Below are 22,415 nucleotides of genomic sequence, written 5' to 3' on the forward strand. Positions count from 1 at the left end.
TTCACATTAAATAAGATTTGTGAGATATAATATTAAACGGTATCAATTCATATTATCTCTTGTTTATTTAAACGTTTATGTACTTTGAGTTATCTAAACCATTAACCGGAAACTCTCAATACTTATGCTAAGTTAATATTATTAATTATTTTAAAAATATTATTACAACTTGTCACGGAAATATAATTATTGAATATTATGTTTTTCTTTGTTTACTTTAGGATAACAGACGGACCATTCTGTGATATGTAAAGAACAGTTTTGTGTTTAATTTATTTAATACTTTAATCTCCAAAAAATATATAAACATTATACATAAGGCAGGTTAAATGCAGTCCTCTTCAGCAGTCTCTACCGACTCTATCTTACGTTATAAAAAGCTTGTGTTAAACGTGAGGTTTCGGAGCCTGTCCGTCTGTGGTTTATAGTAATAGCCATGCAGAGGCTTTTATGCATTTGTTCATAGTTTCAATAGATTTTTAACAGTAATTATTTTAGTTAATTAAAATATAAACATCTTTTTGTTATAAAGCTCTGCTTCAACTGTTACTGCATTGTGGTATAAGGTCTAATAAGGAAAATACTAGAAAGGTCGTTTGACTGACTTTTCCAAAATATCTTCAAAGCATTCAACGATACTATGCGATTGGATCTATTTACAGATACTTATGTCCTAATGGTTAAAGCAGTAATACGAGTAAAAATATTTGTTTAACTTTAATGAATCCTTATTTTTTATTAAAGATTTTAATAATTTTATTTTAATCCTTTTCAATTATTATTTTAATTTATTTATTTCAAGTAATTTTGTTCGCCATTAATTGAATGAAAGAATAATATTTATTTTAAAACGTAACAGTGAAACTAAAAAAATATACAGATTAATAAAAAAGAGTCACGATAAGAAAATGATAAACAACTTGTATCATGTTGGACAGAACCCTGTTAGCTTTACTTATAAGAAGGTATCCGAATTCATTTCGTGTCACACTTCGTCGTAACAGGTACGAAGATCATTACAAAAAGAAAATAATAATTTTATTTAAAGCTGTGAGTATTCTAAACGAGTTTGATTTAAAAAGATGATTGATACAATATTATAATAACTAATAACAACATTATAATAAAAAAGAGGTTGAGAATTTTTATTTTTATTACTTTTAAAATTATGACTTGTCCTGAAAAAATGAATTTTCCTTTGTCACACTTTTATGAATATTGTAATTAAATAAAACGTGACCATTACGTACATAAAGATACAATTTGAAATTTTTTATGCTTATAATATTAAGAAGCAAATTATTCAAAGTACGACAGTTTTTTAAGCTGCCTTAATTTACAAAGCAATGCGACTTTTACACAAAGAAACAATTTACAACATTTTTCTGACATTAAAAATCTAAATGTTTAAAGCGCGAGAGCTTCTAAAGCTCCATGAATTTGCACAGCAAAGATATGATGTCGGTTAGAATTACAAGGTACAGCGCTAAGTGTGCAAGTTAACGCAGCGCCGGCGCTCGTTCAATGGAAAGGTATGAGTTAATGGAGATAAGGCGCTGCAAGTTTTTTCGCTCGGTTGCGGTAACCGACCGCCACGGTGTCGGCGCCACGACGGCGACGATAACCGTCCATTCGCTCGTCCGCCGGCACACATGCCTGGCGTCCGCACTACGCCGCGCTCACTATTTACATATCAATGGTGTTTGTGCATCTTCACAGGAACACACTTTAAGACAGCCGGGGACATCGAATAATTACACCATGGACAAGGAACACGCTTTAGAAGAAATGATGGGGAAACTGGGTAAGTGATCTAAATCTGATCTTTAAAACATATGTTCGACAAATTTCTTATATGTTTCGGTAAAGCCTTATAAATGACTTCTACTTATTTTTAAATAAATGTACCTAATTAAAATCGCGTATGAACATGTGTTAGAAATGACTGGCCTGTTTCTTGGTCAAGCGAGTCTTGCGGTCAGAATACCAATTGCACGTGTCGCAAGCTTCGCATGGGGACGAGTGATCAAGTAAGCGCCAAAGAGCTTTCATTTTTAAATGAACTCTAATATGTACGGTTAAACTTATTTACTTTAAAGAGCAATATCTTAAATTATTTATTAATTCTTTTATACGAATAATTTAATATAAAAACTGTAATCTTGATACAAATTTTATTGTTCGATTTTTATACTATTGGTTTAATTATATAAATAAGATTTTATTATTACCAAGATAGTATCTGGTATCGTTTGCTTACAAAATTAATGAACGAGCTGGGACAGCGAGTTATTTGAAGCATATTCTAATTAGATTTTATATATTTGCTAAAATTACTTATTGGATTTTATTCCAAGCAAAACGGTTAAAAAAAATATAAACAAATTCTTCAAGTACGAAATTAATGTTCTGCAAAGTTTTAAGTCAACTATAAGCGGCCAATATAATTGTACTAAATCTTTTTTGTTGTATATGATCACTTCAACACCTTTCATAAATCTTTATTTACACTATTCAATATATTCATTTTGTAATGGAAATTTCGTATAATTGGTAACCTTGAACACTCGTGTACTGAACATGAATATAAATTACGAATATATATATGGAAATCGTAAAGTATCGTAAATAATTTATTTTATTCTCTTCTACAATAATATCTCAAGAGATTGTGCGTGACCAGTATGATATATATAATACAATATGAATAGTCATATTGTATTGTATTGTATTGTATAAAAAATTATTGATTGTTATAACTATTTTTGAGTCAGGATTTTAATTAAGACGCATAGTTTTATAGTTCAATGACCTTGGTTTATGAGTTGAAAACAAAAGATACGCTTTTGTTTACAACATTTTTGAACTAAATATATATTTGGATTAATGATTCTTAAGATTACATTCATTAAGTTCTTTACAATATCAACTACTTAAGCATACTTTCTCTGATATTAGTTATGTTTTATTTTAATTCTACAGCTCATTGCTTTTCATTGGTTCCACAGATCATTTGTTACACTTTTTTTACATGGAGTTACTTCACACTTTCTTTACTATTGCTACGAGAAAAAATGTAACAATGATTTAAAGTAGATAATAAAACTTATAAAATGTCACTTTCTGAATTTAGTCACGTATTTAATTTTATTCTTAACTAAATAATTCTAATTCACAATTCACGTTTAATTTTATTAAAACGATAAACACAGAGTAAACGTAAGTAAATTATCATATTACGTGTTAGATTTATAATACATAACACTCATACCACACATACATACTACATATATATATATATATACTACACACACATACATACTACACACATATTGAAATATTACGTGTATTATCGTGACACATTTTGTTTCTTCTCATATAAGTGTCAAATATCAACTTTGTGGTTTTTTCAAGGGCTTATAATATCTGTAACATTATGATAGTAAGCAGTTACAGTATGTAAATACCTCACCTGTTCTCCACATAGTTAGGTATTTATTCCAAGATGATCCATTGTGATTTGGTGGAAACATGTGTGGCAGACCTACGTCGGACACATGCAGGCATCCACGCGAAGTCGTTTTTTACCGCTAAGCTCATGGACGATTAAAAAAAAAACAAATCAAGCTCTTGAAAACCTACTGTTGCAAGTACTTGGGTTTGAATCTGCAATCTTGGGTTAATATTCCCGTGTCCTAACCACTAACTAATGTTGTCGACATGATAATGAACAATTATAAAAACTAAAATGATTCGCAAGTTATTTTCTTAAATTAATATTTGGTTGACTTCTAAACTCGATTGTAATAATTAGAATTCGTGTCAAGTCGTTGTAGATATACATCGATTAAAATTATATGAGACATCGTATTTTATCTTTCTTTTAGTAGTTTTTATATCAGCTTTATGAAATATTATTTTAACTTACAAGGGACTTTTGTTTAAAAAACCGCAATATCTCATGATGAAATTGGTACATTCCTACTAAGTTCATGTAATTATTGTTATTTATTCAACATTCATTTAAAAAAAAAACATGCGTAGGTACTTTATTTAAGCTGGCTCTACCGAGCTCTTTGAATCGTCATATTACGAGATTAATTTGAATTTAAATCCAGCGCAGACTTAGATTCTATCGTAAAGGAATCCAGTAATTAATCTTTTCCGATACCTTAATTACAGAGGTAATTAAATACAATTGATTTATCCTGCATGGAAATCAACAAATGCTAACTCCACACTAGCGTCTGTAATAACATTTTGTTGAGTAAATACGCCATATTAATCAATTTGATTTTAACATTAAATTTAATTTTATCAATTGGCAAAGCTTCAGTATTTGAGGAATTTTAGTATTTTGAGTATCATACTTCTCGTTCAAACATTGTATAGACATACAATGTTTGTCACTGTATTTATTATACTTGAATGATGACCGAATAAATTGTAACTTGTTGTGTTTCGAGGTGTAATCGTAATTGAAAAAGGCCATAAAATCACATTTTATTTGATTTCGTTTTTGATGCAAGAAAGTTGAAATTCAAGGCAGCATGTTCTGATGTCCCTTAGGACCTTTAAAATTACGTACCGGGGAATATGGGACGTGTGGCAACACTAATGGTTACCCTAATTTTATTACTTGACCAGCCTCTACTGGTGATTGAGTATTTGTTAAACTATATAAATATATTTTCTTGAGACAATGTTTCGGAAATAATTAACGTTTTCCTGTTAAGGCTAGAGTAATTTATTTCATCTTAACACTTTATATAATAAATTAATCGTAAATATATCGTCATGCTCAACAGTAATAACTTAGATTTAACAATATCAAGGTCACCTAAACAAATAATAAAGCAAAGCCCTATACATAAAAGTCATATGTTCAGCAGTGGGTTGCAATTGGCTGTTTATTGATTGATGTATAATGTATATTGTACATTATTTTGTACCAATAGTAAACAAGGGAGGATGCATAGCAACTTTGATACTAATTTCTCCCCTACTACTCGGCTTTTTTTATTATAGCTTTTAATGTAGTTTTCAGTGTAGGAATGTTAGGCTTAAGAAAATACAGTAAATTACGGTTATTGAAAATCAAATATGTACACCGTACAACGTTTTCTATTTGACTATTAATGTGGTCTGATCTCTTGAACCTGCTTTAATTTTAAATGGGAAGGGCACATCGGGGTATAGAAACATTGATGATAAGAATAAAAAAACAGATTTATAATAAAAATAATCTTAGAACTGAATTGGAGATTTCGTGGATTCGACTGTTTTTCATATTTGGCGGCAAAGCTAAATAATTTAAAAACTAAAAATTTATGAAGATATAAAGAAAAATTTTAATGAATGAAAATAATTGGATAGCAAAATATCACTTGTCTTAATACATACAAAAAAAATTGGAATAATTTATAATTCTTCGGTTGAATAAAGCTAGGGAAATTTCACAAGAAAGACCAGAGGTAGTATTTTGGGGGCTCTATTATTCACGTTCTATATAAATGAACTCTACACCACGATCCACATGTTTATATCTCAATTTTCATTATAAAAGAAAAAATACATATCACCAAAAGGAGAAAAAAGATATTTAAAAAATTCAAATACATTAATGCAAAAGTAGATAAAATACAAAACGAAATAGTACTTAAAAAAACATTATGCATAATTAAAACGTTATTTATAATTCATTAACATCTATTAGAAAAAAACTGTTACATTTATTACACACTATTAACTTAAAACGTTTTACAAAAACAGTTTTATGTTATTCATTAAATGTATTCGCTTCCATTGTAATGATAACAATACTAGGCTAATATTGATATATTATGTATCTATAATAATTATAATAAATCCAACATTATACTTGAATACAAGTCTCGTCGGTATTGCCTTTTTGCAATATAATGACAAATGGACCATCTGATGGTAAGATCTGACTAAGAAATGAGATGATGATGTGTTCTTAACAATAGTAATAGTATTTATTTTCGAACTGGAATACAACAGTACTAAGTATTGATTTGGCGGTAGAATACATGGGTGTGGGTGGTCATACAGTGGGTGGTATCCAGACCAACGTGAACAGAGTCCTATCAAGTTCAACTAATTCAATTTATTTATCATATTGATAAATTCGATTACAAATTAGTATTTTTTTAATAGCATGTTTCCATCAAAAATATGTGGTCTGTCATGTAAAACATAAACAGAATTGGATAAGTAGTTTTTATAACCAAGTTCTTTTATATACGAATACTAAGAGGCGAGACGACCCGAGCTTGACCAGACCGTAATGGATGGAATGGATCTTAATACAAATACACTGGTTTAAATCCAAACAAAAACAGCTGAGATTTTTATGCACATTATTTTATTTCAGATAATATAAAACATATATTCGTCCTGAGAGAGAGAATTATTATTTAAACAAATGCTGTTTGAACTTATCAACTAATGCGCAGTAATGAAAATTCCAATTCCAAATTCTTCTCTTTAATAGGTAATCTTCTTTGCCCGACAACCTTTAAGAATACATAATGATAATACATGTAAGCCTAATCATTTAATAAAATATATTTTAATTACGCAGCATGTATAATATTTTAATTAATAAAAGTATTCGTAATATTATTACTATGTATCCGGTTCAACTAATTTTTTATCAAGGAATGCTCGACATATAACCCATTGATTTCGATTCGTCCATGGAATGTTTTTATAATAGGAACCGTCATCTTCCCGAAATATATCGAAGATTAGTAATTAGAACATGTCAACAAATGTTAAAACTTATAAAATGAATGATCATAAATTAAAGTAAACCAATAAATAAATAAATATGGAGCAAAATATATAAAAACAAAGAGTTTCAATGATACAATTAATATATTTTTCACACTAATATAACAATATATATCAAGGAAGTCCATACATACATAGTATATGCGTCGCACAAACAAGGGACTATAGAGCGCCGGCGGCGGAGAGGATGACGGCATAAGAGAGCGTGATGTCGTTTGTCGTCACGGCATACGAGTCGGTTCTACGTCAAAGGCGCGCAAATAGATGTTTCGATATCGATTTATTTCCCATGACATTGACTTTAAATTATGTAACGTCAAATACAGCAGATAAACCTATACGAATTGATAACCTTGTGACGGTCCAACGATACTGATACGACTGGTTTAAATTTAAATTAATTATTAGTATCTATCCAGTTTTTTCAAATCATTTTTTCAAAAAAGTAGCGACTCCAAAGCACGAAAGATGTATTAATATATTGAAGTGTTTTTAAGTATTAAAAAAAAAATCGCGACAGTGAACTGAACACACATTGACCTTACGTTGCGGATTTAATTCGAGCAAGCAACACACAGTTTTCATGGGCACGTTTGTATTTACAATCAATCTCCTGTTTAGCGGTGAAAGAAAACATCGTTTACAACTTTGTGAGTTGGAAGATATTCTGCACCACCCGCATTGGAGCATCATGGTGGGAAAAGTTGCAAACCTTCTAGAATAAGAGGACTCACGCCTCGCAAACACGCCTTCTTTTTTAACAGAGGTTAAAAAAGAAGGCGTGTTTGCGACCAGGATATAAATTATTTAGAGTATTATTTCAATTTACATATATCCAATAATATACATTTATATCAAAACTATTTCATACCACAACACAAACGCGTTGTATTATACGCGAATATAGTTTATATTTGATAATAATATAATTAAAGAAAAAAATAATTAAATAATCAGGCCGATTGCGTTTGTAATAAAGAACATATCAGCTGTTGATAATGTATTTAAGTTCACTTATCACCTTATCGGTCGAAGCAACTTTATTATTACATTGCATATTGTAATTTAGATCGATTATATTATGTGTAGGTTCAATATAGATATGTATATTTATGTCCTATTTGCATATCTAAATGTATATATCAGAAGTAAATTATAATATTCACGAAAGATTACTTGCCTTTATTTCACGTTATACTTAAAAATATATTTAACATACGACACACAAATAAAATAGTTTAATGTGAGCCGTTCTCGTTCGTAGTCTGTCCTTTTGATATTTGTTTTGTAATACCTAAGAATAGCTTATACAGCTGGTTACACGTTCTCGATTACAGTATGAAGTGCAGTTTAAACTATTCGAATTTACTACATAGTAAATTGTATATATTATTACACGATTAACACATGCAAATGATAATTATCATGGGGTTTAGTAAACAGAGAGTAGCAAAACTATGTATATAATTATTAATATGTCAATATAAACAAATCATATTTTATTAAGAAATAAAAAAATTATTCAATTCATAAAGAGCACAATGAAGGTAAATAATATGAAGGACTTTGAAATGATGTTAGATAATGTTCTTGTCACAAAATTGCAGCATTCGCAAATACGTGTAAGTATTAAGTGGTTGATTGTAGTCAAGTAGCCGTACATCCGTCTATCATTAGTTCTTGTTTTGTGGAAAAGACTTATTTACGGCTTACATGATCATCCATTAACGTCGCTATCTTCAAATGACATTTATTGACGTTTTCTTTTGTGAAATAATTACAATATTTATTTTAATTATTTTCATTCTAATTAACAATACAATGATTATAATCGAAACGATTTTCATAGAAAATATTTTTAAAACCATTTTAGTAATTATTATAGTAATTAGGTACTTCAATTTATATAAAGCAACAATGGCTTTGTCCCTGAATTTGTATGTATTGTTTGTATTCTTTGTATGTATTGTTACAACTTGGTATGTCAAAGAGTAAACTTAATCATTTCTATGAATATACATTTTTAATTCGTTGTCATTCATGAAATACCTTGATTATAAATAAAAAATATTAATTTAAATGACACGTTTTAGTTTTTATTATTTAATCGTTTTATCATTTTGCATTCGCAAAGATAGTATCAACATGTCGAGGCTAAGCTATTTTACTACATGCATGTGTCTTAACAAACCATGTGTACGGTATTTATAATTATTATAATAATCTAATTAATACTATGAACAAGATTTTAATTCGAGATAATTTTCGATTAAGTAAATCATATAGGTAAAGACAAAATAATTTAAAAGATTTGTCTTAATCTTAACAAATAGTATTCTTTGATGCATATCAATTTGATAAATTTATTATTCTTAACGTTTTTTTAACACATTGTTAAAATTAAACATGAACTGTTAATCTATCGGCAAGAATATTGGCATGTGAGATGTAAACTCAGCGTTTCTTTTGACAGTCTCAAGAATTCTTATAAAGCGAGGTTTTCAAGTCAACATTAAAGTAGCTCATATAAGGTACTCGTCTTCAGATATAAAACCCTAATAAAAAACGTTAAATTAATTACAATAATATATCAATCAATAGATTATATAGCATATATTTCATATCAGTCTGTAAACAGACTCGCTTTGTCATGGTTGACAGCACAATGATAGAGTAAAAAGGTTTATTTTTTATAATTGCAAGTGTTTATAGGCAAAGGTAACTTCTACTAGATGCCAAAAAAAGATTTGAAGATAAAAAAGATGAATAATAAAGAAAATATTGTATGAGAATATACACCGTAGCTATATTCACACAGTGACTGTAATTTTAGGGAGGTTTCGTAACACTTATCTATGAATCCATAAAAGTTATTATATTTAATTAAGGTCAGCTTAAAATCTATAGTTATTTACTGAGAATATTGCCGTTAAGGCTTCTACACATGTTATATATATATATTTTTCATTTGATAATTTTGGTATTAGTTTAGGCTGGAAAGTTATTATAGGTAACATGAAATTACGAATATACACATCCAGCAAACGTCTAACGTAAGTATTATATATTGCGCCAATGCCAACCGAATTACCCACTTCTGATACAGAAATATCTTAAATATAATTTTAGTATTTCTCAGTTATTTATTTATTATGAAACATCTTTAAATAGTCTACATTATACCTATATGATAAAATTTATTTTCTAGAGGTTATATAGTCGGTATAATAAAAGAGAATATAACATTATTGTCTTCTAATCACGAAATTAACTTAAATTAAACCTTCGGCCCTTACCGCAAACTTATTAGATTATCACTTACTAAATTATAACAAAATGTGTTATATATTTTATATTGGTATTTGATATCTATTGTAAAATGACTTCGATGATTGCCCGTGTTAAATAATTAGGTTTAAAAGTGAAGGGCTTACATTATAGTACAGTAATGCGGCAAATTAGCGAAACATTATTAAAACATCAGATTAAAGACTGTTGATATCCTTGGCCTAGTTGTTTTCAATTGAAATACAAGATATGATAATCAATAATACCTTCGCGACCGATTCTTTAAAATACTGACTACAAAAAAATTTAGTGTCATTCCAATTACTTATCGTAATAATTATGTGTTAAATCGCTTCTTAAAACAAATTAATTTTATTTAATTGTATTATTAGTCGAGTGTCATAATTAAATCGCTGATTTTATCAGATTTTAGATATGGTTCCAATCTTGTATTGTAACAAAATTTTCTTAAAATCCCTAACTATATAATTTCGAACATATTTTTTCTTATGTTTACTAAATGAATACTTGCGGGTGCGAAGGTTATTTTAATAAAAATATCATTTTACTATAGAATAATTGTATGTTACATTAAGTTAGAGTTTCAAACGTATTGCGTCAATGTAAAAACGTGGACAATTATGTTAAAAATACGTAAATTAAACAATTATTTCAAGTGAAAAGAAAAACATAATTGGTGAGTCGCGTTAGACAACCTTGTTATTCTGTTACAGTTGGCAAGCATATTTCGACCTCAATGCGTTTGAAGCGATGCGATATTAGAATACGATTCTTGTTTTCTTTTGTTCAATCAATAAGTAAGTAATCTTTAAGGACGAAAACATATAGACCAGGAATTAAATATTTAAAGCGAAAGATTAGATTGAATGTTTGCGTTATGTAGTTCAAATTGATTAAGTACTGCATTAATTATCATAATAATAATTGAATATCGAAACAGCCATCCGCTAACAGTTGAATAAATAAATTACCTATAGTTCTGTTGTGTTGTCCGCTGAAAAACGTAATCGAACGTGTCGTATTTGTATTATATTCGTAAATATACATCGTAATTTCGTCGTAATATGTCCTCGTTCTCCATTCGTTCCGGTCAACCGTCACTTCCATAATCACACCCATTTTGTCTATATCATCTTTCATTCAATGCATTCATATGTTTTCTGGTCTTCTTCACCTTTTTATACAAGTATATGCAACAGTATTCTAGTTCCATACCATTCACTCCTTCAAAAGACATTCCGTTCATTTCCTCTCAGGTTTTCTATGATTGACAACATTTTCTAATTTCCTCACAAGTACTCATTTATTATCATGTCAATCCTTGACACGTCATCCGTCAAACGCGAAAAAAGTCTTTACTTAAACGTCGAGTTTTATTTTCGAGTCATTTTAATTAATTTGTTATATATGCTGCTGTTGAAATACTTATTAGGAACGCTTTCGGAATTACAAAATAAATAAAAATTGAGTTCAATAATTTTTATGAAAAATAATTTGTTAAGGATTTTATTTATATTAAAAGTAAATACTCATATAATACAGTATAAAATTGCAATAAAAATTAAATATTTATATTAATCTTATAACTATTTGATAATTATTTATAAGTTTCAGTGTTTATTGTCAAAAAGGTTTTTTTGTTATTGTTGATAGCAGTTAATATTTTATAAAATGTAATAAGCGTTTAAGATAACTCATATATTTTTTTTTTACGCATAACATTTAATTACTCAAAGCAATGTCCTGAACAACTTACGATAAATGCACAGATTAAATTATAAGATGATACTTTATATTTGGAGTAGACTTTTGTTTTGTAATTTAGAAGCGCACAAGATTTTGCAAGATTTTGATTTTAAGAGTAGCACCATATCTCACGATTTTTCATAATTTATCAACCGTTCAACAAATCAATATTTATGGTATACCGAAACAAACAAATTAGAATAATATTTAAAAACTATATTTAATATATAATCTAATATGATTTTTTTTTAATTCCAGGAGATTTCGGTCGATATCAAGGCTTTCAATTCTTTCTGCATATCCTGGCAGCGATGACAGCTGGGTTACACATGCTCTCTTTGGTAACAGTTGCCGCAGTACCAGAACATAGGTATTTATTGATATAATTAACATATTATTAAATTGTAAATTTAATATATATTATAAAATTTTACATACTTCGTGAACTACATTACATTTATAAAAAAGGGTAGAAGGCGTAGATTAAGATGTTTTTTATAAAGTTCAATATCTAAATGAGATCGTAGAAAACATAAAAGAGAAATATAATCGAAATTAAAAAATAACACAACACAGTTTATCACTTTATTATTACCGATTATTCCAACGCCGAAATAAGAGCCGTCTAAAAGAGAGATTAATTAAATCAAAAAGTCGTTTTCACGTGATATTTGCACACGAAAATTGACCGACATGCTAAGAATATGTTCCATTTTAGCTAGCATTCCACATTTCATTAAACACGTAATATTTTCCGCATGACACAGCACGCAGTTTACAACAAAGATTATTTTTTAATTATGTGTCAAATTACACGTATACATGCATGAGGACATTTTATGACATAAATACTTATTTTGGAGTTATTTCATTATACAATTAATTGTAATCAAATAAACGATACAGATTATAAATACAGTCGTAACAGTTTAGCATAAAAAAGAATAAAAAAAGCTCTGTCTAAACCGAAAATACCTTTTAAGTAGGTCAAACAATAAACAAATGCAACCGAGGAAGCCAGACTGATCCATGGATTATACAAATATTTGATTAGGTTAACGAACTGTTAAAAAATATCATAAAAGTTGTATTAGTTTTTTTTTTTCAAAATACTATATGAATCGATTTCAAATGCAAGAAAAATAATACACATGTTTTTCTATATTTATTTATAATATAATAATATTTATTTTTGGTTTAATATAGTTAAAATATAGCACTTTATAAATTAGGTTAATATGATACGTCTCTCAAAGGAATAACATACTTTCAAATGAATTGCAAAATTCTGGATCTACGCCAAATACCCACATATTTAAAAAGTCGATATTATGCTGATGCAAAAGGAAAATAAAGGCAAAGTTAAAATGAGCAACAACCATTTATTTCAATATATTTTTTACTAAAAAATATCCTTTATCCCTTTATAATAAGAGTTTTTTTTTTATTTTTATTTATTATCGTAAAAATATATATTGAACAATTTTTATGCTTTATTCTACGAAACGGTTTTCGGATATATGGGTGTGTTTATGCTTTCATTTTTTCTTCAAAATCTATCTTTTTTTGAATGAGGAATGCATGTGCATGTTCAAAACATAAGGACTCAGGTATTTATTGTGTTTGCGTTATTATTATTATTATACGGTAAATAAGTTTAATAACCATACTTGAAGTTTATTTTTAAATACATTAATCATTTCACATCAAATATTTCAATGAAAAAAACATTTTAATTTAAGAATTGCATAGTTTTTGATAGTTCTAAATCTGCGTAGTGTGACAAAGTATTACAGAGAACATTACTTTCTTACTTGCTGTTTACTTGGTGGTACTGCCATGCAGTAATACTTATAAGTATTGTTGTGTTCCGGTTTGTAGGGTGAGTGTTACTACAGCCACAAGGGACATAACATCTCAAGGGAAAAAAATTGTCGATGTAACTAGATGTTTCGAAATCATGTAGTTTAACATTTTATTAATTTTTAACTCGGACAATAATAATGTATTTATTTTATTAGTTGAATATAAAATTTTAGTAATTGAAAAAATGCATTAATTGTAAACTTGCGAAAATAAATTAAAAAATATGAGTACAATGAACGATACGAGTATCTTGTGAGAATGACCGATACTTTTTCTATTTTATTTATAAGCCTTTGTGTAGAGCAACATATGAAAAATTTTTGAATACATCACATTTTGTATAAAATTTAACATTGATGAATTGCTTAACTAATTGTATTATTTTTATGTTGAATTTTATTATTACAATTATTGTACAATATGCTTTTTCGGGTCTCAGGTTTTGGTTCTTTTTAAGCCAGTGACTTTTTGGTGCTGATGGTAAATCAAAAGTGAGTACATTTTTTCTAAACTATAAACATTCTGGCTAAGGCTTTAAATATCTGCTTTTTATTATTATATAAGTTTTACGCATAACTTTTAATCTCATAACTCCTCAGGTTTATTAGGTCTTTCAATAAATATATAAAATTGTATATTTCAAAACTTCTATCATACTTCTGATTCACGCACAACATATACCTATTAACTGGAACAGTTCAGTGGTGAACAGCATGTTTTTCATTATGATCAGTGGGCTATTCTTTTTCTTTCTTTTCTTATAATATATATTGCATGTTGGTGATAACGAAATTGTGACATTATGCGGTTTCATAATTACTACTACGAATTATTTAATCATTTGTTATAACCGATTGAACACAATTTAACTACAAGCTTTTTTGTTACTCATGTACACGTAAACTTGAGCATTTATTAGATAAGAAAAATTTAAGCATTCTTAATACAAAATAGGGCTTATTTAGTTGATATACTTTCATTTGCACTGTGCTTAAGTTGCACCAACGAATTTTATTAAATAATGCAATTCGCTTTTATGTTTCAGGTGTGCCATAATGGGAGTAGATAGCACAAATTTTACGGAATCTTGGAATTCTTCATTAGTACTTAATGCAATACCTTTAAACGATCATGGAAAATTGGATTCTTGTAAGATGTACGGCCCAAATAAATCATTAGAACACTGTGAGTCTTGGGTTTACGATACTCAATATTATAAATCGTCACGTGGTATTGAATGGGATTTCGTTTGCAGTCGACGGTGGATGGGAGCCGCAGCCCAAACTGCCTACATGTTTGGTGTTGTTTTAGGCTCAATAGTTCTCGGAAAGCTTTGCGATGCATTTGGAAGGAAGACTGTTTTTGTTTGGGCTGGCATCCTTCAATTACTTTTTGGAACGGCAGTTGCGTTTGTAAATGATTACTATACATTTATTTCGATAAGATTCTTATACGGAATCTTTGGATCTGGATCATATATAGCAGGATTTGTTTTGACAATGGAACTAGTGGGACCGAGTCGGCGTACATTATGCGGTGTAACTTTTCAAATAATGTTTGCCGTCGGAATTATGCTTCTAGCTGGGTGGGGATACCTTATTGATAATAGGTTTTATTTACAAATTTTATACGCATTACATGCTGTTGTATTACTACCTCATTGGTTTTTAATGGACGAATCTCCGAGATGGCTTTGGGCGCAAGGTCGGGCTCGTGAATCTGTGGCGATAATAGAAAAAGCATTAAAAATGAATGGATCTACTGAAGAAATTGATACGCCTGCATTGGTATCACAATGTAAAGCAACCTGCACAAAATATTCTGAAGACAGTCCGTCTGGAGCATTTAATCTTTTTAAGACTCCAAATATGTTAAAAAAAACTCTCATTATATGTGGATGCTGGTTCGCTAATTCTGTTGTATATTATGGCCTTTCATTGAATACGGGCAAACTAAATGGCAATCCTTATTTTATAACATTTCTCTTGGGTATAGTAGAGATGCCTAGCTATATTATAATTATGTATTATTTAGACCGCATAGGCCATAGAGCTCTTATTAGCACAATGATGTTGTTGGGTGGCATATCTTGTCTAATTGTAGCTGCACTTCCTCACGGGTCTACTTCAGCTACAGGCATTGTGATGGTTGGGAAACTATTCATATCTGGATCATATTCTATCATTTATAAATATTCAGCAGAGTTGTTCCCTACTGTGGTTCGCAGCTCTGGCGTCGGTCTAGGTAGTATGTGCGCTAGTGTTTCTGGTGCTTTAACGCCATTGATCAGCTTGCTCGATACTCTCAATCCAAAAATACCTACCATTATCTTTGGATTTTTGGCTTTGTTGTCTGGATTCTCTACATTTTTCCTACCAGAAACAATAGGCCGTACGCTACCTCAATCGATTGAGGATGGTGAGAAATTTGGATTAGGTGATACATGCTTTACAAACTGTAGTGGAAGGCGGATGAGTAATGCTTCTGAAGATATCCCCGAAACTATGATCCCATTAGATGTAACAGAGAAAAAATCATGATATGTTAAATATAGTAGCAACATCAATCTTTTGACAGATATATACAGATATATATGTAAAATCAGAATCAAGATATGCCTAGTGCAATTAGATTTTTATTAATGCTTTTAAATTGTTATTTTACTAGTTCATTAAAAGTCAAGTGTACTCCAGTGAAAGTAGAATTACCAAGGAATTCAACGAATCAGTAATTACTCTTTTCCATTTATTAAACTAGATTACACAAAATACAATTTATATTATATAGTCGTATATTAAAAGAACAACTGAGTAGTCTCATAAGATTTTTATCTAGATATTTGCTTCTAGAAACAATAATACGCTCGTAAACAAATTTTAAGACTTTTCTTGCCTTATTTCATGACAGCCTTAATTGCCAATTTATAAAATTTACTGTGGAGTTATAGACATGATTTTTTTTTGTATTTAGTATAAGTTTACCAAGGAGTCTTTTACATGGTATGTGTATCAATAAATAAGACATTATAATATTAACGGTTAAATAAGATGGTTAATTAATTTCAACAAAGGAAATATTATCTCGTTGTGTTTGAAATTATCTAGTCATTTGGTTTCAGACTGGAGGATACGTTTAATTTAGCAATGTAAGAATGCAAAGATTTTAATTGTGTATTAGGTTGTGTATTTTTAATGTGATTTACGCTGTTTGTTCTAAGAACATGTTCTAATCTAGGTGTCAATTGTTTTATTCGCTTGCTTAATTTCTAAAATAAATAAACGTGCGTTATTTTGCTCGGGAGCACATGACTCGCGTGTCGCTAACGGCTTGTAATCTAAGAGAACAAATATATTAGTAACTTATTGTAAACCCTATTTGGGATTAATGCAATGTTGTTAATTTCATTCGTCAAAAGACTTTCTTATGTAAAATGTCGCAGAAAGGAATAAAACAGAAGAACTTTATTATTTTTGGAGATTCAATAATTCACTGCTAATTTTCTAGGAGTGTAAGATATAAAAAAAAACAAAGCTAATTGCTTAACTTTGTATATTTGTATAGTCAAGTAAATACAAACAATTTTATTTAAATAATAATTACCTACAGTGTCCGTTCTGAAATACATTTGCGGAGAGCAAAGGAAGCGCGTTTATCTTGACCATTCACCTTATTAATAACATGAGAAAAAACAGCGTAGAATACCACTTGTAATTGTTAAATGTAGTATTATAATTTATATATTTTAATTTCTATCGAATATCAAGTTAATCGTCTGTAAGTACATCACGTTAAATTTATCAATGATCTTATTATTTTATTATTTGATCTTATTATCATTTTTATATACTTATTCTCTAATATCATATTTGTTGTGTAACAATACCTTAGTCAAAAATCATCACAAGTGGAAACGACATTAATTTAAATATTTGTAAACAAAATATTCTTATTAATCGTCATAATATAAAATATGTCACTATATAGTCTATTTCAATGGAAGAAGGAGTAGATCAACAATCCTTAAATTTACTAATTCCATGGGATTTGCTAATTATACTTAGATCTGTTATATTCTGCTCTACAAACATTACTTCATGTCTTTCTAGATCTTATTTGATAAAATCTCAATTTACGTATATCCATTTTAATTTTAAAACGCAAATATTCAAAACGCCATTTTATTTTTCTAATCCATTTATGACGAATGTAATTGATTATTAAATATCTCGGCCGATGATATCAAGTCGATTTAATATATAATATCACAGTTGCTTATTAATTTTATTTATCAGTACTTCTCCTACGTTTGGAATAGACTTTAATGTATCATGGAACGTATCTCGTGTTGATAGGTGCTAATTATATATTAAGGAAAAATTACTCATTACATATATAAACCTGAGTTCGGGTATACATTATATAGTTGACCCTCTATGAACTCTTGGTAATTATAAGGCAGACTTATCAATTAAATTGAATTTGTAATAAATAACTATTTTTTTTTTTTATATTAATACCTAGTCGCTAGTTTGTGGATGTTAAACTGAAACAATAATATACTTGCTAACAGCAATTATTTTAGTCAACCAACTTTGCTGTAAAATAATATGTATGTATACCAAAATGCTGATAAACTGCCATGATATTAGTTATTTTAAAACGTCTGTTATTTTTCCTAAGATATAAAGTTCTCTACGTCGTAGTTACTAGTCTATATACAATATACATATTAATCTTATCCGTGTGTACTTTTATAAACACATATTTAATAATATGTTGCCAATGTTACAACAAAACAGTATATTATATTTGTTTGTATTTGTTAAACATACATACGTAATATATTGCCAATGCAAAACTATATAATTAATTTCACCTTCGTTGCTTCTATTAAATACTTGGACATCCTCGGACATATTACCCCAGTTTTTAGTTAAGTATGCTTTGGAATAAAATTCACGTTAACTGTAATAAAAAAATTACGTTTATTATATAAAATATTAAAGTAAAAATTTAAACTTATATTAATAATAGAAAGATTTGTTTGTAGTTTTTATAAACGACAATGCTTATTATGTTTTGTATTTTTTTTATAATAAAGAATATTAGCCATTTATTTTTGTTTTTGAATAATCCTAAATGCACGTATGTAACGAGATTTTGAATGTTAATTTATTAAAGTATAATAAGACAAAGTAACGAAGGTACTATCAAAGTAATAACAATACTACATTCAAAATAATACAGAGTTGTACAGGTAAGACATTTTGTAGTGAAACTATAAACGAATTACCCATTATTATTTGTGCTACCCATAAAAAAAAAATATCATACAATTTTTTGGAAAAAAATTATTACATTACTAACAAAATGTTTTCAAATTTAAAGATTTATAATGTATGAAAAACAAGTAAACAAAAAATAAAAATTCAAAGTAACTTATTCAATTTCCAGGTGCTGGATAGAGGGAGTTGACACCAACGAAATGACCGCTGCTTGGAATTCTTCAGAAATATTAGCTGCTATACCTAAAACACCTACAGGTGGCCTGGACAATTGCTTGATGTTTACTGAATTTAACGAAACTGCCTCGTGTGAGAAATGGGTATTCGATACAAGATATAGAACATCATCTCGTGCGATTGAATGGAACCTTGTTTGCAACCGTAGATGGCGTGGCGCAGTAGCCCAAACAGTCTATATGTTAGGAGTATTTACTGGAGCTGTATTTCTTGGCGGATTAGCTGACAAAATTGGCAGAAAAACTGTATTTTGTTGGTCAGGTGCTCTTCAATTAATTCTAGGAGTAATTGTAGCCTTTGTCCCTGAATATTGGTCATTTTTAGTTGTTACCTTTTTTTACGCAATTTTTGGATCTGCTGGTGCATATATACCAGCGTTTGTGCTAACTATGGAACTTGTCGGATCTAGTAAAAGAACTGCTTGCGGTGTTTCTTTTCAATGTGCCTTTGCCTTTGGTATAATGTTAGTAGCTGGTTGGGGGGCACTTATAGATAACAGACAAATTCTCCAAGTTGTTTATGGTTTGCATGGTCTTCTTCTTATACCGCACTTTTGGATAATGGACGAATCACCACGATGGTTGTGGGCTCAAGGCAGACCCAAAGAAGCTGTTGATATTGTTCAAAAAGCTTTAAAGTTTAACAAATCTGATGAAGTATTAGACAGAGCGCTCCTCGTGTCCAAAGGAAAAATTGAGTCTTCTAAAGATAGTGAAGAACCGTCAGCTAGTACTTTAGATCTTTTTAGGACCCCTAATCTACGAATGAAAACGCTAAATATTTGTCTTTGCTATTTCGCTAATTCTTTAGTTTATTATGGACTTACACTAAGTACTGGCAAACTTGAAGGTAATCCGTATCTTATTACTGCTGTGTTTGGTCTAGTAGAATTTCCAAGTTATGCTGCAGTCATATATTTCCTTGACATTTGGGGCCGCAGACTGCTTATGACCTCAATGATGATAATCGGTGGTGGTGCATGTATTACTGCCGCTTTTATTCCCACTGGCACAATTTTATCAACTGTAATTGTTATTGCGGGCAAATTGTTTATTGCTGGATCATTTGCTATAGTTTACAACTACTCCGCGGAATTGTTCCCTACAGTAGTACGTAACTCTGCAATTGGCTTAGGTTCTATGTGTGCAAGGTTGTCTGGAGCAATGACACCTTTAATAACTTTACTTGATTCGTTTGACCCTAAAATACCCGCTGTTATATTCGGATTAGTGGCACTTGTTTCCGGATTTTTATGTTGTTTCTTACCCGAGACTATGAATCAACCAATGCCGCAGTCTATAGCGGATGGTGAAAACTTTGGAAAGGGAGACACCTGTTTTACGAGTTGTTTAGGAAGAAGAGAAAATATTGATCCTTACAGTGTCGATGATAAAGCGGCCGAGTCCATGGTTCCTTTGGAAGAAATTAATAAAAAAGTATAAATACTATTTTACTTTATTTATGAAAGAAAGAAAAGATTTGTAGATATATAAAAAAAATTAATATATCCGTCCAATTACCAATGCTTCACACTGCCAAATGCGCAGAAGCACTTTAGTAAAGAGTGTTAACGATGGCGTTAAAGAATAATAAAAAAAGTGATGCACAATTGTTGTTGATATATATAGTAAGATAATAAGTATATACCTACATTGTTTTTATAAATACCTCATCCACATTTTTTTATAAAAAAAATCATCATTAACATGATTAACGTTTAGAATAAGCAATTGTAAATATTTAAGAGAAATATAAATTATATGTATGTTAATTTTCTTCTACACTGAGCTTATAAAAAAGTATTTAATTTATTCATATTGTATAGTAGGATAAAATTGGGACCATGTATTAAAAAATAATTAGTCTTAAAATAGTGTAATAGTATTGGTGTTGTTCATGTTGTGCACAATCTCGAAGCTTAAATGAAAAGTTCGAAAAAAAAAAGATTTTTTTTTTCGAAATTAGTTAAGTTTTAAGATTGTTTGAAACTAAATCAGCACTAATAGTTCGTAGTTACGAAATACCGAATCAAATACAAAAAGTCCAAGAATATATGTATAATAATTTATAAATACCATAAGGAAATAGAATTTGTGATATTTTCCTTTGTATGTCTGCAGTAAGAAAATTAGCATATATATTCTAAAACGTACGACGTAATGGAATAGGTACATATTCAAATAGTAATACCTTAGTTACTAAGAATACGCGATTGCCTGTATGTTGTTACCAAAGTTAGTCAACATTTTTAAAAATATTTAACATAGAATTGAATATTTATTTTTTGATTAGAGGCTAAAACATATTAATTAGGCTTTACGAAATCACGAGTTCCTATTTCGTGCAAAACTAATTGTAAACAAAATTATACAAGTATTATAATTAATTAAATATAAAAGGCGGTTATGTAAATGTTCCTTTAATATAATTTCTTAAAATATAAACACCGATGTTAAAACATTGTCTTGACTACAAATCGTGTGCCAAATTATTAGAAATAGTAAATATACATTTGTTATACGGTAGATACGTCATTTGTGATTTTAAAGATTATGTTTTATGCTTGAATGTAAATAATAGAATATTTTGAAAAAGGCGTGCGACATTGTCAGTTTATGTGTTTGAAACTATCCCTGTGCAAAATTTCAATACAGTTGATAAGGTAGGTAGGAAGACTGGAAGAACAAACAAAAATAAGTACCAAATTAGTTCATATGATATACATCATTAGTAAACATTTAAACAGTTATCCATGTATATAAGAATATATTGTTGACTATGTTGATTTAATTCTAATCACCAATAAAAAATTATCATTGACATTTATCATTAAATTTATTTCCAATCCCTAAAAATAATAAACCGAAATAAAATAATTATTTTTTAAATTAAATGTAAAGAACAATATTTATATATTTAACAATAGCTATTAAATTTTGAATGCTTTAGTTCCAAAAAGCTTAACAAACATATTTAATTAATTATGATTTTATGACAATTTTCACATTTTATTTAGTTTTTGGGAGTATTCTAAAAATTGTACACCTAACAAAAATAAATTGTTTTTAATTATGCAGTTTTCCTTTTGTGTTAGTGCTGATCTAGAAGTGCTAGGTTCGAATCCCGTGTGAGGTCTACATAGGTACATGTTTT

At 29.1% G+C, this 22,415-nt stretch overlaps 1 protein-coding gene across 3 annotated transcripts; it reads left to right on the forward strand.

Moving 5' to 3' along the window:
- The first annotated feature begins 1,595 nt into the window (after positions 1-1,595).
- LOC125066671 (organic cation transporter protein) lies at positions 1,596-22,088 on the forward strand. 3 transcript variants are annotated; one of them, XM_047674876.1, is made up of 3 exons: positions 1,596-1,804; positions 12,133-12,244; positions 19,195-22,088. In XM_047674876.1, exons 1-3 carry the CDS (start codon positions 1,762-1,764, stop codon positions 20,702-20,704), a joined length of 1,665 nt encoding a protein of 554 aa, XP_047530832.1. In that variant the 5' UTR covers positions 1,596-1,761; the 3' UTR covers positions 20,705-22,088. The 3 variants fall into 3 exon arrangements, with proteins under 3 accessions (XP_047530832.1, XP_047530833.1, XP_047530834.1); XM_047674877.1 differs by lacking the exon at positions 19,195-22,088 and adding an exon at positions 14,786-18,677; XM_047674878.1 differs by lacking the exons at positions 1,596-1,804; positions 19,195-22,088 and adding exons at positions 14,180-14,231; positions 14,786-18,677 and having other exon boundaries at positions 12,129-12,244.
- Positions 22,089-22,415: the final 327 nt, after the last annotated feature.

Source organism: Vanessa atalanta, chromosome 10 (genome assembly GCF_905147765.1).
Source record: "Vanessa atalanta chromosome 10, ilVanAtal1.2, whole genome shotgun sequence".
In the NCBI taxonomy this organism is placed as follows: Eukaryota; Metazoa; Arthropoda; class Insecta; order Lepidoptera; family Nymphalidae; genus Vanessa; species Vanessa atalanta.

Excerpts from the sequence above, each read along its gene's own strand:
- LOC125066671 (XM_047674876.1), top strand. The coding sequence starts at position 1,762 with ATGGACAAGGAACACGCTTTAGAAGAAATGATGGGGAAACTGG. Across the intron at positions 1,805-12,132 it reads AGAAATGATGGGGAAACTGG|GAGATTTCGGTCGATATCAA; the intron begins GTAAGTGATCTA and ends TTTTAATTCCAG. Across the intron at positions 12,245-19,194 it reads GCCGCAGTACCAGAACATAG|GTGCTGGATAGAGGGAGTTG; the intron begins GTATTTATTGAT and ends TTCAATTTCCAG.